Source organism: Hemiscyllium ocellatum, chromosome 8, assembly GCF_020745735.1.
Source record: "Hemiscyllium ocellatum isolate sHemOce1 chromosome 8, sHemOce1.pat.X.cur, whole genome shotgun sequence".
Classification (NCBI taxonomy): domain Eukaryota; kingdom Metazoa; phylum Chordata; class Chondrichthyes; order Orectolobiformes; family Hemiscylliidae; genus Hemiscyllium; species Hemiscyllium ocellatum.
Window position 1 is genome coordinate 85789677 of NC_083408.1, and position 17740 is coordinate 85807416.

The 17740-nt window shown below is 35.5% G+C and overlaps 2 protein-coding genes across 7 annotated transcripts in view; one reads left to right on the forward strand and one right to left on the reverse strand.

Annotated features, from left to right (window-relative positions):
* Positions 1–1726, forward strand: part of zc3h14 (zinc finger CCCH-type containing 14) — a 56730-nt gene extending 55004 nt beyond the window's left edge. For 2 of the 3 annotated variants that reach the window (XM_060829316.1, XM_060829318.1), the window contains one exon: positions 54–1725. In XM_060829316.1, the coding sequence (XP_060685299.1) occupies positions 54–60 (7 nt within the window). In that variant the 3' untranslated portion in view covers positions 61–1725. Of the gene's footprint in view, positions 1–53 lie in introns of all 3 variants that reach the window. The other variant, XM_060829317.1, reaches the window with a different exon arrangement.
* Positions 1727–2961: 1235 nt separating this feature from the next.
* Positions 2962–17740, reverse strand: part of LOC132818362 (echinoderm microtubule-associated protein-like 5) — a 230332-nt gene continuing 215553 nt past the window's right edge. For all 4 annotated transcript variants that reach the window (XM_060829315.1, XM_060829312.1, XM_060829313.1 and 1 more), the window contains 8 exons: positions 16690–16804; positions 14267–14455; positions 13474–13646; positions 12715–12877; positions 11151–11254; positions 6170–6323; positions 3183–3283; positions 2962–3014 (listed from right to left, as the gene is read on the reverse strand). In XM_060829315.1, the coding sequence (XP_060685298.1) occupies positions 2990–3014; positions 3183–3283; positions 6170–6323; positions 11151–11254; positions 12715–12877; positions 13474–13646; positions 14267–14455; positions 16690–16804 (1024 nt within the window). In that variant the 3' untranslated portion in view covers positions 2962–2989. The remainder of the gene's footprint in view (positions 3015–3182; positions 3284–6169; positions 6324–11150; positions 11255–12714; positions 12878–13473; positions 13647–14266; positions 14456–16689; positions 16805–17740) is intronic.

The window sequence follows — 17740 nt, forward strand, 5'->3', positions numbered from 1 at the left end:
AGCAGGATCTGTAAGAATATAAAATGAATTGAGACTTCTTTTTACTTTTTCAGTGAATGATCGGTTTGGATCGTGCTTGATCGCATATTGTGGATATAAGGCTGCAAATGTTTGAAGATGTAGCATTTTACAATTTTGTATTATTTTTCAATATTGTTTAATATTGAAAGTCAAAAAGATTTTGATGTTAAAAATAACTTTCTCCCCAGTGTGAATTGCTTGATCATTTTTCCCATACATAGATGCAGCCTCACTAAGATTATTCAGTGGTGGGTTTTAAAGATACATTTTGTAACTTGTTTTGTGCTGTTCTAGAGTTTTCTACTGGATGATGAAATATCCAAAGAGAAATACCATTGTCTGATGTAACATCCCTTTTGTTAAAAAAAAAATTCTACAGTAAAAATTGATTTGAGGCACTTGTTTAATGAATCAGTTACTGTTGTATATTTGTAATTCCTGTATTTAGGGTCATACTTGTCATTCAGCAATATTTTTTAAATTAGTCGTAGATTAACATTGTACTTAGTGTTAAATCCCTTTGATTGTAATTGTTCTACAGAAACAATAATTACTTACAGAGGAACTTCGAAATTCAGATGTTTGGAATCCGGATTATCCGAATAAGATCTCAAGGTCCCGATTTCTTGGCTAACTGTGTTATCTAGCATTCAATTATCCAAACAAAATATTCCCTATCCGTGTTATTCGGATAGTCGAAGTTCCTCTGTCCTTCTGAACTTTACCACTGTCCAAAAGGGATCCAGTTATGCCACACTATGTCCCAGAAATTTGAAACCACAGCAGTTAAACATTTAGGGCACAACACTTCCTGAAACTAGTTTTGTGACAGAAAAAAAAAATCAACTTGAATATTATTTTATAAGCTATATTTTATTTCCATTGGGTTTTGAAATCAGTTTTTTAAAAAAATTATTCCGGTTGGGAATTGTTTGGTACCTTGAAATATGGTTAAGTGCAGTAACTAAGTTGCATGTTTGTTTTGGCTTCTCCAGGTTCCTCATTTGAAGTTAGTTATTGAAATGATGGCATTATTTGCAAATGAAAGAACTCTGTTTTTTGTTACAAAATTGCTTGCAGTCTTGTTTAATGACATAAAACTATGATTGCCAGTAATAAGACAACTGGTTGAATACAAAATAATTTTAAATCAACTGTACAATCTCCATCGGCAGGTAGATTCTGTTCCACTACTTGCATAGACCCAAACTTGTGGCTTGTTTGCAAATGCTCAAATGGTTCAAGTCAAAATGTGCCTGAGAAGATTGATTTAGTACCTACAGGCACAAAACATACAACTGGATTATCTTCTTAGTTGTTTACATTACCACTTGTATTTGAGTAATTACATGGTGTGATGTCAGCATTAAGAACATTATTTTGAATCAATGCATCTCAATTAACAGCACTTTCTGAAAAATGTTTCTTGCATTTCCCCTTGCAACATTTTATTTTGTTCTACAGAAGATCATACTGAGGAAGTTAGTAATGTTTTGATTTTCTTGTGCAATAGTCAAATTCATTAGCAGGACCCCATTAGGAATCCTTTTCTTGCCTAATTGTTTTTTCATGTCATTGATTTCTCTGGAACATGATTGGGAATTACAAGAGGTACAACAAAATCAGGAAATCATAATGGTTAAATTTCATTCATTTCAATGGCACAATGCATAATTTCAAGTATTACAATAATGCCATTTGATATTGCATAAGTTATAGTAAAATATAATTACCAACAGTGCAATTACTTGAAACTGATTTAAACTCATTCAGTATAATTTCACAATGATTAAATTTACATCAATAAACCATTCAAATGGACTTATTAAAGATGAATAAAATATTAAGTATTAAAACAGTACAGGTATTTAGTTTGCTTTTAGTTAACATATGAAACATTGTCATTGATGTAGGTGCCATGGTGGGGCAACTTATAAAACTTTTCACTGTATTTTTCATGTAAAAGTACATGTGACAAATTTCTACTCTATTCATTATATATATTAACATTACAGAAATTGATTAGCTATTACTCAAAGCTTGACGTCAGTAAAACTTAGACAACCAGCAGTTCAACACTTAGTGATTCTTCATAACACTGCACCCTGGGATGCTGTTAATATGTAGAATACACATCAAAACAACACACATTTACTATGTGCTTCAAAAAACTGCATTTCATTTGTATACTATATAAATGGAAAAATTATAATAATTTGCAGGATTGTCAATTTCATACCTGCAAATACATGATAAAAATTTTTTACACTGAACTAAATGTAATTGTTCAGATTGCCACAGTGATTGGTACAGTAGTGCATAGTGTACTTTGGCATGCTTGCTTCAGATTTTACACTGATTCAAATTTTACTCAGCTGGTACATTCAGGATGAAGGCCACTAGATACCATTCTGACTGTTCAGAAGACTCAACAGCATTACAACACTTTGAAAAGCACATTGTTTTAAGGCTACTTATCAAATCAACTACAGCACAAAGTGAAGATATTAAGCTTCTGTTATAACTAGCAGTATACTTACAGCACGTTGTTCATTTGTATATTGATAGAACTCAATTAACCATTTTCATGGCATTGCCACACGATTGTTTAGCAATTGTGTCCTTGACAACAGGACCATAGATGTAGAATGGTCAAAATAATTTGTACACCAGTATTGAAGTTTGAATACAAGCTCTGCCCTAAAGTTCGTGAACACTGTTACAACTGCATCAATATACACAAAGCTGTGCAGTAGAAAATCTGACAAATTGCCTTAAACCAAGATAGCTGAAAATCATCTTATACTTTGAAAGCAAACTGCCTTCTTAAATTGTTTTGCAGATAGTGCTTAGCTGCCTTATGTTCATACATTGAGCATTTCCAGCTTTATTTTGTAATGAATATCTTGATTCTTCTTTTATGATCCAAGCTTTTTCTCATGGCCATTTGTATTCTTTGTTTCTATTTTCATGAACATTTCCAGACAAACAAACTTGAATTGGGGAAAAAAATAAAAATTTAGTCTTTTTTAAATATAAATTCTTGAAATGACATTTAGCTTCTTGGATTGTTTTGTTTACTCAGTACATTGCATTTCTAAACACTTATTCCTACACTGATACCTTGTCTTTTTTTTCAGTTTAAATAATTCAAAACATACCTACAGTCTTGCCCTCCAGAACTGACAACGTATCTGTCTCCACTAGTGAATTTTATGTTGGCAATCTGAGCTGAATGACTTAGATACTTCTTATGTTTTGCCTGTGTAAGCAAAAGAAAGCACTTTTTCAGTAATTGAAGAAAATTCTGTTCTTATCAGCTATGCAGCAATGTGTATGTTAGAGCAAATTGAATGAATTAGTATCTTCTTAAAAAAAGTAAAACAAATTGCACAGCAGTTCAATATACATGACTAAACAAAAATGGGAGACAGAATCAAGAAAGGCTCATTAGGAGAGATTGTTTTAGAATGTAATAACTTCAGCAAAAAAGGAGATTTATGTATGAACTCCAAATTGTGACAAATAGATAGTGAAAGGCATAGCTGCTAAATAGGGTTAAAGGAGGGGTGTGCAGAAAAGGCCAGAGTGAAGAACAGTGTTAGGAGGGGAATGGGTACAGACTTGAAAGTTAGGTCTGAGGCCACCAGGGATTTTTAAAAAAATGATAATTTGACATTGTCTCATGGAATCAATGTAGGTCAGAACATGGGTACTGGCGACCTGGTGCCATTTAAAATGCAGGCAGAGTTTTAAATGAGTTGAGAAATTCAACGCAAATGGCATAAAGGAAACAGAAGATTGATCCTATGGAAATAATATGGGTTTAGAACTATGACAAGGGAAAGCTTAGGAAGAGATTTCATTTGACGGCACAGGAAAAGGATCAGCAGCAACTAAACAGTTGTTTCAGTTTTAAGAACACTCTTGAAGGAGTCAATAAATGAAACCAAGAATTATTATTTCAGACAGCAAAGATAATGTGATGGATCATTAAACCAAACAATAAAAGGTGCAGGTGTGAAAGACCATAGTGGAGGAACAAGCAAAAGAACAAAGATGGATGCATGTGATTGTGTTAATCAGCGGCCTCCGATGCATTATGAATCAAGACCGATGGAATATAAAAGTGCAGAAGTAAGTAATGAGGGAGAGTTTGTACATGTACAAGACAAATTTGCAAAAGGGAAAGAGAAATGAGTCAAGCAGCATGAAGGAGGTCTAAAATAGAAGATAATTGTGAAATAATACGCATTAATATAGAAAAAGCTATTTTTTTTAACTAAGTCCCCTAATCCTAACCTATTTCCAGTCAGTCTCCCATGATACATGGTTTTGACATCATTTCTTAACTTCTGTTCATCCAAAGCTTCAAATAAATAAACCTGGTCATTTCTCCCTCTGCCCACAACTTATTTAAATAAAAGCTCTGGAATTTTTTTTCTTTCTGCTACTTTTAACTCTTCTGTACCTCATTAACTTTTGTTCATCTTTCTATGGTCATCATTTTAAAAATAAATCTTATTAATTTGACTAAGTGATTCCTGACTTATTTGTTTTGGTTTAACCTTGATGTTTTACTTTGAGCTTTGGTCCCAGCATCTTTGCAAAATAAACTCACTGGATATAAAACTTGTGTTTCAAAGGTTTAGCATAACTGCTTTAGTGGGGTAATGTCCTATTTATGAAACAGAGGGTCTTTTACCATTTTAACTGCCTTGTTTTAATACCTTCAAAAATAGGAGAATGTATACCACAGCTCTGAACTTCCACCTCATTTTAAAATTGTAACATTTAGTTTATATTATCTCTAAATGTAGTTGTAGAGATGTCCAACACAAAACAGACCCTTTGGTCCAACTCATCCATGTCAATCAGATACCCTAACCTAATATTGTCCCATTTGCCAGCACTTGGCCCACATCCCTCTAAGCTCCTCTTAATCATAAAGCCATCCAGGTACCTCTTAAATGTTGTAATAGTTCAATTTCCACCACTTCCTCTGGTAGCTCAGTCCATACATACACCACCCTTTGCCTGAAAAGGTTGCCCTTGGGTCCCTTTTAAATTTTTCCCTCCTAAATCTATGACCTCACTTTCTGGACTCCCCCTCCCCAAGGGAAAATACTTTGTCTATTTATCTTATCCATGTCCCACATAATTATATGAATGTCTATAAGGTTCCCCCTTAGCAACTGATGCTCCAGGGAAAACATCCCTACCTTATTCAGCCTCTGTCTGTAACTCAAACCCTCCAACCCTGGAAATATCCTTGTAAATCTTTTCTGAATCCTTTCAAGTTTCACAACATCCTTATATATCATTGTTTACTATCTTGCTGTATTTTATACCTTCAAAGTTTCATAAATATTTTTTCAGACACAAGTCCAGGTCAATCTGCAGGAATGTCTTTTCAAGCATAGTCGCAAACTCTCATCCTGTGGGCTTTAAATTTGCTAACAAATCAAATACTTCAATGATAATTTTAGAAAGAGCGTAATGTACAACATCAATCATGCTACCTTTAAAGAACTCACTCAATTAAATCAACATATAATTTACCGTTATTGCATCACAAGAACTTTGCAAAAGTGTCCCTGAAAGGACGACAGAAACTGATTTAATGACATTGAAATGAGAATTGAATAAATACTTAGAGAAGGTGTGGGATTAATCAGGTAGCTCATTATTAGGACTGGTATCAGCACATGGGTTGAATTATCAGTTCCTCTGCCGTATGATTCAGTCATTGCTCTGTGAAAGGAATGGTAGGCTATCTGACCAGAGGCATGTTTTCTGAAGGAAACAGCAATGTAGAGTGGGTAGGATTGAATGATAAAGAAAATATGAAGGCAAGAGGGCTGTGATTTGGAGAAGGGCAGAAGTTAATGGAAAGTTACAGGGTAGTTAACAACTGTATTACAACAGAGTAATGTAAATCAGGAATATAACATTTCTCTGGAAAATATTATGTAAACAAAGAACTTTAGAGTTAGCTGATTATAATGCCACAATTCATGTCACTTAAGCATCCTGTCAGTAAAATATTTCTGGAACTTAGGGAGAGAATCTTAAAAATTTGCAACTGGAAAATAGGTTTTTTACTAAATTGGACCCATATTTCAAGAAGTTAGGAAGTAAAACTTACAAATTTCTCTGTGCATGGAAAGTCGAAGAGTTTCACCAAGCCAAAATCATCGCCTGTTACAATGTTCAGGCCCGAATGAGAGACACAGGCACAGTTCACATCAGCTTTATCGAGATTTCGAGACCAAATTCCAATGACCTCATCACCCAAAATACTACAAGAAAGAAAACTTGTAAATTGCAAATTTAGCCCTTTGAACTTGACTGGGCACATCAGTTAAACATCTGTGCTTCATAATTTTGTGTCACATCCATTCTAAGTTGAAGCTTCATTCCTGACGATGGGCTTATGCCCAAAACATCGATTCTCCTGCTCCTCAGATGCTGCCTGACCTGCTTTTCCAGTACCACACACTCGATTCTAAGTTGATGATAACCATTGTATTTTGTAATATTACAAGTTGGAAGTTTTTCAGATACTTGTCCACTCTTTAGTTTGTTGGTAACGAAGATGGACTTCAGTTTGCCTTTGTGTAGTTTCAGCTTTTATATAAGTGACGCAATTTTTCTAAGCTACAGTCAGAGCTCTGGCCATTCCTGTTTGCATAAATCTCAATCTGCCATTAAAATAACAAATTAGAGCATTTCCAAACAAAAACAACTTGACAGTGGTACCCATACATATTTTATTAACACTGCTTTAAATGGATTTATGAGAGAAAAAAGCCTTTTATTAAATGTCTACTCTGATGCAAGCAACCCCCACCAAAAATTACTTAAGACTGTAATGAGTAATTTACTAGTCTAATTGGTGTATTTGGTTTCTTAGTAAATTAAAGATTCAAAAACTTAATTTCTTTTAGGTGTAAAATAATTGAATTTTAAGAGGCTCCTCACAGAACAAACATATCAACAACATAAATTCACCATGCCCATTTTTGACATGTGGGTGGCACTTATTTCCAGCTTTGTACTTTTTCAAACCAACATTAAAATGGAAATCCTGTTTCAGTTCAAACTAATGTACTTTAAATTTCTAAATTCTTAGGATATCTGATGGTGTTGCATGCCCTAGGAGCTAAAAAGAAACTCAGTCATTTGTTCAACATACTGAAAAAATTCATCTTAAATCCTATGGTTTAGGAAAACAGAATGCTGATTGATCAAGACTCAGCTCCTTCCTGAATCAACAAATTAGAAGTTAATGGCACAGTGTCATCCTTGGAATAAATTAGGCTAATCTTAAAGTTTTGAAAATTAACCCAGTTTCCAATTAAAATAAATGGGTAATGTTGCGTATAAAAAGCATTCAGAAAAATGTTTTTAAAAAAATTGTTTTCAAATCAAGTTCGCAATAACATATGAACTGGTGAAATGAATTTAAAAATTGACTAAAACGATTATAGAATTATAAAATCTGTACAGTATGGAAACAGATCCAACAAGTACATACCGACCTGCCAAAGAATATCCAAAGAGACCCAGACTGATTCCTTTACCACTATTACTCTACATTTACCCCTGACAAATGCATCTTTAGCTGGTCTGGCTTACGTGTGACTCAAGACCCACAGCAATGTGGTTGACTCTTAACTGCCCTGTGGGCAATAAATGCCAGCCTAGCCAGTGATGCCTCACCCAATGAATCAATAAAGAAAACTAAACAGCCTGCAGTGAGGTGTCTGATCAAAAGCCTTCTGAAAATCCAGATATACTGCATCCATCAACTCCCCTTCATTCATTTTGTTAGTAACATCCTCAAAAAGCCTTCAAATTTGTAAGGTGCAATTTTCCATTCACAAACCCATACTGATTATGCCTAATGTGACCTTTTTTAAATCTAAATGATCATTTATCATGTCTAGCATTTTCCCTACTATTTGTACAAGGCTGATGAGTCTGATTTTTACTGTTTTTCCTCTTGCTGTCTTCTTACCTAGTGCCATGACATTTGCAAGCTTCCAATCAGCAGAACTCTTTCCCTAATCAATGGAATTTTGGAAGATAATCATCAATACATCAACTATCTCAATAGGCATCGACTTCAACAATTTGGGATGTTGATTATCGGGACCTGAGAACTTACCAACTTTCAGCCCCATTAATTCCTCAAGTACAATCTTCTCACTTACGCTAACTTTCTTCAACTCATGAATTAAAATGGCCACAAGAATGACCTAACCCATAGATTGGCTAAATTTATGAAATCCATAATGAAATTAACATTTTATCCAAAGAAAAGAAAAGCTATTTCTGCCCCCAATCCTTGGGGTCAAAGAAAGAGAACAAAATTTCATTTCACGCTTTGATTCACCATTTTGAGAGTTTCCACACATTGAAGATTGAACTTTGCTAAAAATAAATCTTCAGCATACTGGGAATATATAATCAGGTAAAAACAAGGACTGCAGATGCTGGAAAAGCACAGTAGTTCAGGCAGTATCTTAGGAGCAGGAAAATCGATGTTTTGAGCAAAAGCCCTACAACCAGTATATTCAAGCTATTTTTCAAGGTCATGTTGGATTTTAGACAACAGAACTGAAACTAGAACTAAAAAAGGCCCTCTTTCTCTCTCAAGTAGTAAAGCATACAGTTACAGGCCTGATTGGAAAGAAACAGGAGGAAGCTGATAATGTAAACGATAACTGCATTATTTGTTACCACTGACGTTCAATAGCCAGACTAATAAACTGGACACTACCAATTTAACTGTCTAAGAGCCAGTAAAGTCCTAAGTGATTGCACAAAGGCTACATGTTGAACTTTCATCTTCATTTTTTTTCAGGGTTAGGTGATCAATTGTTCTTTAATTCAAGGAAGTCTTGTGATTGGCTCCTTATTGATTAGTACAAATTAGTTAGCATTTTAAATGGAGAAAGGTAGTGGTATGTGCTCAAACAGAACTTAAACCTTTGTCAAATCAAATAAGAGAGGTTGAAAGCAGGGGAGCCAGTTCACTCTCCCCTCGCCTGGTTTTAACAGCAGAGCTAAAATATCATCAACAAAGGTAGGAAAATAAATACTGAGCTCGAGTTCAATATTTCTGATTGACATAAACCTGTTTTACTCCCAAAAGAGCACTGGGGTAAATTTTCAGCTGGAAAATAGAGACTGTGTGTGCACTACTCCATTCAATACCTCAAGTGAGATAAGGTTGAACAGGGTGTTCTAACTAGGTAAAAACAATGACTGCAGATGCTGGAAACCAGATTCTGGATTCTGGATTCCGGAAAAGCACAGCAGTTCAGGCAGCATCCAAGGAGCAGTAAAATCAACGTTTCGGGCAAAAGCCCTTCATCAGATGTACTAACTGCTGTCTGTGAATTCATTTGCCCACTTAGCATTTTACACTGGAGCTGCTTCAACTTCTGCTTCTAGATTCAATGGTGAACAGAGTGTGCAAAGTTGGGTGAATGTGAACATAGTTGTGGTTGCTGTTGTGCTTTGAAGCTCCAGATGATCTACTTAGTTATATGCTGCTGAGCACACTTTTTATCTACTCTGAAAACTTTAAATACATCTTTTCTGGTCAGTGTGGAACAGTTAAGGAAGGGTATAATTGGCGATCAAAAGGTTAAATTATTCATGTAAGTATAGTACTGAGTGGATTTTCACCTTGGGACTTGCTCAGAGTTCCAAGATGACTTGATTTCAGTAATTGTGGCTCCTAATATCAGAACATTCAAGTTATTAACTGTTTAGCTCTTCACAGAGGTTCCTGTATATACTGCATACATTTAAATTTCTGGGATCTACAGTAATTTGCTTTTGAAAGGACATAATACATAGATCAAAAATGAAAAAGAAAAGAAACCTGACTCGAGAGTAAAGAGCATGACCCATGAGAAAAATTTAGAGATCCATGTTAAAGGGAAGCAGTAAACATTTAACAGTTTAGCCTTGCAATGAGAAGCATGCTTAAGTTAGCTTTGATATGTATAAAATATTGTAAATGATAGAGAGAATATACACAGGTTATCATTTGGAAGAAAATTTTGGCAAATATATTTTTAATTAACTTATGGAACATGGATATTGTTGGCTAGGCCAATATTTATGGCCCATCCCTAATTGCCCCTGAAGATAGTGGTGATCTTCCTTCTTGAACCACTACAGTCCATGTATTGTAGGTAGATGTCATTAAAGAGAAACTTTCAAGACTTTTATCAAATACATTAAAGGAACACTGGTATCGTTGGTGGCTTGAAAAATAATTTGCAGGCAATTGTGTTCCCATGTCTCTGCTGCTTTTGTCTATCTAGATGGTACTGATTTCTGCAGAGGATCTTGTAGATGGTACATACTGTTGCTACTTAACACCAGGGATGAAGGAACTGGATGTTTGTAGATATGGTCTCAGTCAAGCAGGCTGCTTTGTCCTGAATGGCGTCAAGTTTCTTGAGTGTTCTTGTACTTCACTCATCCAGGCAAGTGGGGAGTATTCAATCACTCTCTTGACTTTAGATAATGGACATACTTTGGGGGGGTAAGGAGGTGAATTACTCACTACAAATTTCAAGTATTTGATTTGCACTGTAGCCTCTGTATTTAGACAACCAGTCCAGCTTAGTTTCTACTCAAAGTTACCCCCAGAATGTTGATGATGGGGTTTCAATGATGATGATGATGCAATTAAATATCAACGGGTCAATGGTTAGATTCTCACTTGTTAGAGTTGGTCATTACCTGGCACTTGCTTACCACTTGTCAGTCCAAGCCTGGATGTTACCAGGGGCAGTTAAGAACTGCTTTATTCGAAAGGATAAGATTTTGGACAGTATGTGCAACAGTTCAAAATATATTTGGATGCTACAAGATGAGTTTGGCTAACATTAGGATTATAAACTTTAATGTAACAAATGGATTCTCCCATCCTTTGTTTTTCTCCAAATTTGGTAACAGAAAAGTTTGCCTCAGCTATAGCAGTAGTCGGATACAACTACTCAAATTATGTAAGTGGACTGCTAACTGTATTAGTGTCCCCTTTTTAAACCAGTGCATTAAAGGTACAAAGTAAGAGCAACTTAAAAAGTTTTGTTCACCTGGTCCAAGTAGCCCATGTTATTCTTTCTATCTGAGACTGTTCAGTAACTTGCTTTCCCAAAGGCACCTCATAAACCAGTCGTTTGTATGATCCAGTAGAAACCTGTAAAATTAGTAATCCTGATTTTCACACAGTAAACATCAATATAAAAATGACAATCATTTGAATACGTTTGCTTAGATGAGCGAACCATAGAGTTATACAGCATGGAAACAGACCCTTCAGTCCAACTTGCCTATGCCAACCAGATAGTCTAGATTAATGGGTGGCAGAGTGGCTCAATGGTTAGCACTGCTGCCTCACAGCACCAGGGACCCCGGTTCGATTCCCGGCTGTCTGTGTGGAGTTTGCTCATTCTCCCCATGTCTGCGTGGGTTTCCTCCAGGTGCTCCGGTTTCCTCACACAGTTCAAAGATGTGCATTTCAGGTGAAATGGCCTTACAAAGTTGCCCATAGTGTTAAGGTGCATTAGTCAGGGATAAATATAGGGTGGGGGAATGGGTCTGGTTGGGTTGCTGTTCGGAGGGTCGGTGTGGACTTGTTGGGCCAAATGGCCTGTTGCCATATTGTAGGGAATCTAATCTAACCTAGACCCTTTTGCCAGCATTTGACCCATATCCCTCTAAACCCTTCCTATTTACCCACCCATCAGGATGCCTTTTAAATGTAATTGTACCAGCCTCTACCACTTCCTGTGACAGCTTGTTCCATACATGCACCACCCCCTGTGTGAAAAAGCTGCCCCTCAGGTCCCTTTTAAATCTTTCCCCTCTCACCCTAAACCTACACAGTTTAGTTTTGGACTCCTTGATAACAGAGTAGACTTTACTTTATGGATGACAATACTGTAAGTATTATCCTATATATAAATTTTCCTTTGTCATGCAAGCTTGATACATTATGATTCAGGATGTGGTTGACATATGTTATATCTAGAGAAATAATGATTTTGGCATTTAAATTTCATAAGATGTTATATTTAACAATTTTTTTAATGAAATTACATTTTAAAACTGTGAGGTGATTAAAAATGCTCAGAATATTACCTCAGTGGAGAATTATCTATTTCAAATTGCTTTAAAATGTCTTGTATTCAAATTAGATTGTTTCACATTATTTTAGTTGTTTTATTCATTAACAGAATAGTAGTACTGTTGGCAATGCCAGCAATTATTGAACATGTTTAATTATGTTGAAGGGATGTACCTTCAGAACTGCTCTCTTACGTAGCTTAGCAAGTGATTCAGAGTGAACCACATTGCTGTGGATCTGGAGTCACGTAGTGCAAACTGGATCAGGGTGGTAGGTTCCTTTCCCCAAAGGATATTAAAGTACCAGCCATAACTCAATTACATGCTCTCCATTATTGATGCTATATTTTCTATTAATTGCAATTTCGTTTCATTGTATTTTGGTGCCCTAGCTACTATGGTGGAACTTAATTTCTCCAAATCTGGGTCTAGGCATCTGCATCAAGATCCCTTTAACATAACCAATATGGTACCATTCCTGTTGATCCTTAAAATTCTGTAAAATCAAAATAAAGAGAATGCAGTTAATACCTGAATGTAATTGCTGTCCGCGGAGAAGTCAATTTGGAGAACAAAGCTGGCAATATCTCGACAATAACTAATTCGATTTAGTGCTGGTCCTAACGTGAGGTCATAAAAGTCAATGGCATTCTCACACGTCCCCACAGCCAAATACTGAGAGCTAGGACTGAACCTAAACAAGACAGACATTTTAACTATCAAGTGTATCTTGTATAAAGATACAGTGCAGGAAAAATGAAAAACTCATGGAAATTTACAAAACGCTACCATAATTTTGTATAATTAAAACTTAAAGCTATCAAGTATTAAGATTTTTGTCTAACAGGTCCAAAGAGCCACCAATTGTGCAGAAACTGCAAGGTGATCCATCATATCTCCATTTCCAATGTATGAATATATAGAAGAACTTGACACCTGGAAATTTGCTTATATAAATATACAGAGAAGGTGATCACCCCAAAATGCCATAATTTTATATTATTCATGTAATAGTTACTTTATACATATCTATTGGTGCACATTTTATTTTCCAATTAAAGATGAACAAAAATCAGATTGCACAATACAATAAAATGCATTAGACATGACTTCTTTCTTATGATACAAATCTAACTATATTTCAGAGGTAGTTTTCAATTGTAAAGTGCGTTTGGACATCTGGAGACCATGAAAGGTACTATATAAGAACAAGTCTTTCTTTCATAAAGATCAACAGTATTATTTCAAATTTAATGACTGGCATTCTTGAGTTTGTTCATGTTTGCTTACTTGATGTCTTGAATGGCAGATCTCCTGTCTCGTTTCTTGCCCCAGATTGTTAATGATGTCACCACAAGTATAATAAACTCGCCATTTTTCATACCAATAGCTACCATGTCTCCCTCTGGGCTGTAAGCAACTGTTCGAGCAGGGTGTCCCAAGTTTACTTTATTCAGCATCTTCTGTTACACAATTAAAAATAAGGGCTTAGAGCTGAAAATGCACATTAAAATGTCCTAATTTACTATCTAGTAGAATAGCCTTCTAATATATAAAAATGTTTCAATGCTTATTTTGCAGAGGGAGTAAAAGTAACTTTCTTCATTCTTAAAATTCCAAAAGTATAAACTGAAAGCCAGTTTATTCCACAAGGCTTGTTTCAGTTTTTAAGGAAATAGTACAGGGCTCTCAATGTACCTTCAATACAGTTTGATACTATGTAGTTTCCCAATGTCATTACTCTCTCCATGTTTATGATTGAAACATTTTCCTCTGACAATATTTGTTTCCAAATTCAAGCATTTTGGTGAAATCCTTTCCTGCATTTTTTTTTAAGAACAGTGAAACAATATAAAACTAGGAAATAATTTGTGGTTAAAATTTAGCATAAACAGTCATCTTTATGGTTTATCTTAGACCCTATTTCTCTTATAATTATCAACTTTAATTACAAATAGCTTGCTCATTCTGACAGCATTATGGCAGTCAAATATTGACACATGATCATAATGTTACTAACTACCAAAATAATTGCTTGCAAAGTTTTTTTTAATAGCCATCATGTAATGTTGTACACACTTGCCTTTTCAGCAATGTCCCATAATCTAACAGTCCCATCTTCTGCTGCAGACAGAAAGATATCTTTAATAGGATGGGTTGAAAGACCCCAGATTGGTCCATCCATGTGATTGTTAATTAAAATGTTGCATGCAGCATTCTTCTCACCAACCTCGATGATCTCTGCATTTCTTGTTCCAACCAGAATTTTTCCCTATTAATAAAAAACTTTAAAAATTCACCATAGATATCTTTGAACTTAGTTATTACAGAATACAGCATTTATGTATCTGTTATTCCTAATTTTTTACTGGTGTTCCAACATTGCATAACATAAAAATAAAAGGACAGCAATGATTTTAAATATGCATATACAGAGTAATTAATATCCACATTTTAATCAATACAAAGCTACATTTGTTAATTTTACAAATTACAAAATTGGAATGGATCCCTCCCAAAGTTGCTGTAATGGCACCTCAGTGTGGTCCAGAGCATCCTGGAGGAGATTTAAAAAGATATATTTAAGATGTTGGTGATAGTGACATGACATTTATCACCTATTACTAGTTATCCTAAGAAATTGGCAGTGCCTGCTGCAGTCTTGTGATGAAGGTCTTCTCAACAGTACTGGGTAGGAATTTTCAGGATATTCTTCCAGTGATTATGGAGAACTGATCATATCTGAATCATGAAAATGGAATAGTATTCTGTTGGAGCTAATGGCATTCCCACAATGTGAGTGCTCTTGATCTATTTGATGATAGGACTTGTGCTGAGGAATAAGTTTCCCATGCAAGTTGGACAGCACCACCTGACTTAACAGAAATTCAACTGAATAACCACACTCTTCATCCACTGAGCAAAATCTTTGTTTTCCAGCCTCAAACACAGGCAGAGCTGCTGACATGTTCACTCTCATGAAACCAAAGCCCGATTATCCTCCCTGTTCCATTAAAGATTAGGATGACTATCCCCACAGCACAGCAAAAATTTAAAAGACCTTCCCTCAACTTCACTGAGAACAAACTTGCCCTGTCCCTTTCTTGTGTGAAGGACAAATCTTGCTGCCTATTGTTTACATGCACCCTTTCCATTTAGAACAATTCCTGCCTCCTGTAAACAGTAATGCACCTCACCTGTTGGAGTTCAAGTCTACCATTTCCCCAGCTGCTGAAAAATAACACACTCAAAACCAACTAAGCACTATCCTCCATTCTCAAGTTCCTTATTCCTTAATGCTATGAGAAAAGACAGGTGAAACTGGCCCTGGCTAGAGAGCAAATATTTCTATCACTGATTGGAAAATTGGCTGTGGCATAGGTTACCTTTATATATTCTATTGTCTTTTTCTCTTGTCCCATTACCTTCAACAAAATCAATAATGTTGTTGAGTGCCAGTTGATTAGTGGAGCAGGCATCACCAACGAATGAATAAATTAATAAAGGATAACCCAAGGCCATATTTTGCAGGAATGGGGGAATTTTGTGGCATACAGAGTTGATTAGACTTTTACTCACATCCTTTGACAAAAAATGCTTTTGCACTGTGATCTTCTGGAAATGTGAGTTTATTATGAGATGGAGAAGCCATCAGGGACCAACAATGCCCAAAACCCCCTAGCCAATGAAATGTTAAGATCAACAGAGAAGGAGGATGTATTAGAATCACAAGGTACAGAGAGATACAAGATGAGAGAAGTAAAGTAAACTGAGAAAAAGAAAAACAAAGCAAGAATAAGCCATTACAATAAAAATGTGACTTTTTAGTAACGTTAAACAAACATAGAAGATTATACACAAACAAAATTCAACTGTTGACATAGTTCAATTCCTGATCCAGAGAGGTCAATTAGCAATGTATTATCAATTTTAAAATGTTGGTTCCAACTCTAACATTTCTGTGTTGAAAATACTGGGTAATTAATGTGCAAGTATAGTACCTGTACATATCTTAAATAACAGCCAGGTGCTGTTGCATGAAGTAAGTGGAAGAAAGGCATGAAGAGCAAGTGCTAGAGGCTCATCACTTACCAATTCCTCCCCTGCACTTACTTGCCAGTTGTGTACTGAATGTATAACAGTAAGCACTGTCAGCACAGCCTTAATTTCCAAGTAAAATTTGTTCGATAAATTAGTAGAATAGCAGGTACCAAGTGATTTAATGGAACTGATGCTATCCGATACACTGACTTTTGTTGATATCCTTGTCAACTTACTTTTACAAGTTCTAAGAGTGCTTAATTTTCAAGGCATAAAGCAAGAAACTAAAAGTATCTAAATTTGAAAGTATTCACTTCCACTTCTTGAGTTAATACTTGGCTTATTTCCTGTACTGCATAATTTCCTCAATTACATTGGAGTTCAAATGCTATGTGATATTGAGTCCCATTAGCTGATAAATCTCCTAACATATGAGCTTTGTTTTAACTAGTGCTATAGACATACCTTACATCTGCAAACTGAACGCACAGTGTCCATTGCTTGCCCAGTTTCCAATCTGAATGCACGACAACGTTTCAGTTCCTGATCCCACAATTTAACTGCTCCTCCTTCCTTTGACCTGATAAAACAAAATTATTGTCTTGGTTTCAAACATCTCTTTCTGGCACTGGTATATGTTCCAGTGTTCAAAGATGCAAATGTAAACAAATCCTATTTATATAGGATCGCTATGCTTAGGAAAACATTATGAATTACTAATTAAGACAATTGATCTTAACTTCAGAAGTAAGGTGATTATGACTATCCTTCGCACCAAGGCAACGATGAGCTTTAGTTGTTATGATCCTTACTGAGACCACCAAATTTATATTATGATCTGGTTAGGGACAAGTAGCATTTTTATTTTAAGTATACAAAACAGGAAATTCCAGGTAATTATTGTGAAAATTAAGCCACAAGATTCCATAGTTTTGAACAAAATAAACTTTACAATATATAGTGTTTTAATCAATCTACCATGCACACAATTTATTCATTAAAATCCAGAATTAACATGAGATGAATATGGGTTAGCCAATAAACTGTGATCAAACATACCACCGAGCACATGAGACGGCAATACAGTCAAGACTAATCACATGAATTTTCAGCAACCCACAATCAAATCGGATTAAAATTGTTAACTCCTTCATGTGAGTTATCAAATATTCAAAACCTAGCCTGTAAATGTCCCTAAACACTGCCCCAACTTGGACTGCCTCAATGACAGTGACAGCTACCTCAGCCATCTAATGGTTCAGTATCACCAGAGCTAACTCTCAGCTTCACAAAATAGTTCCTGGGATTTGAGTCTTAACCATCTCAGTGACACAGAGCCACCAGACAGCTTTTAAAAACTTTTTAAAAAAAATTCATTAATAGATGTGGGTGATGCTGGGTTCAAAGGATAGTTATGAGTCAACATATTATTGTGGATCTGGAATCACATTTCGGCCAGACCAGGTAAGAATGGCAGATTTCCTTCCTGAAAGGACATTTAGTGAACCAGACGTTT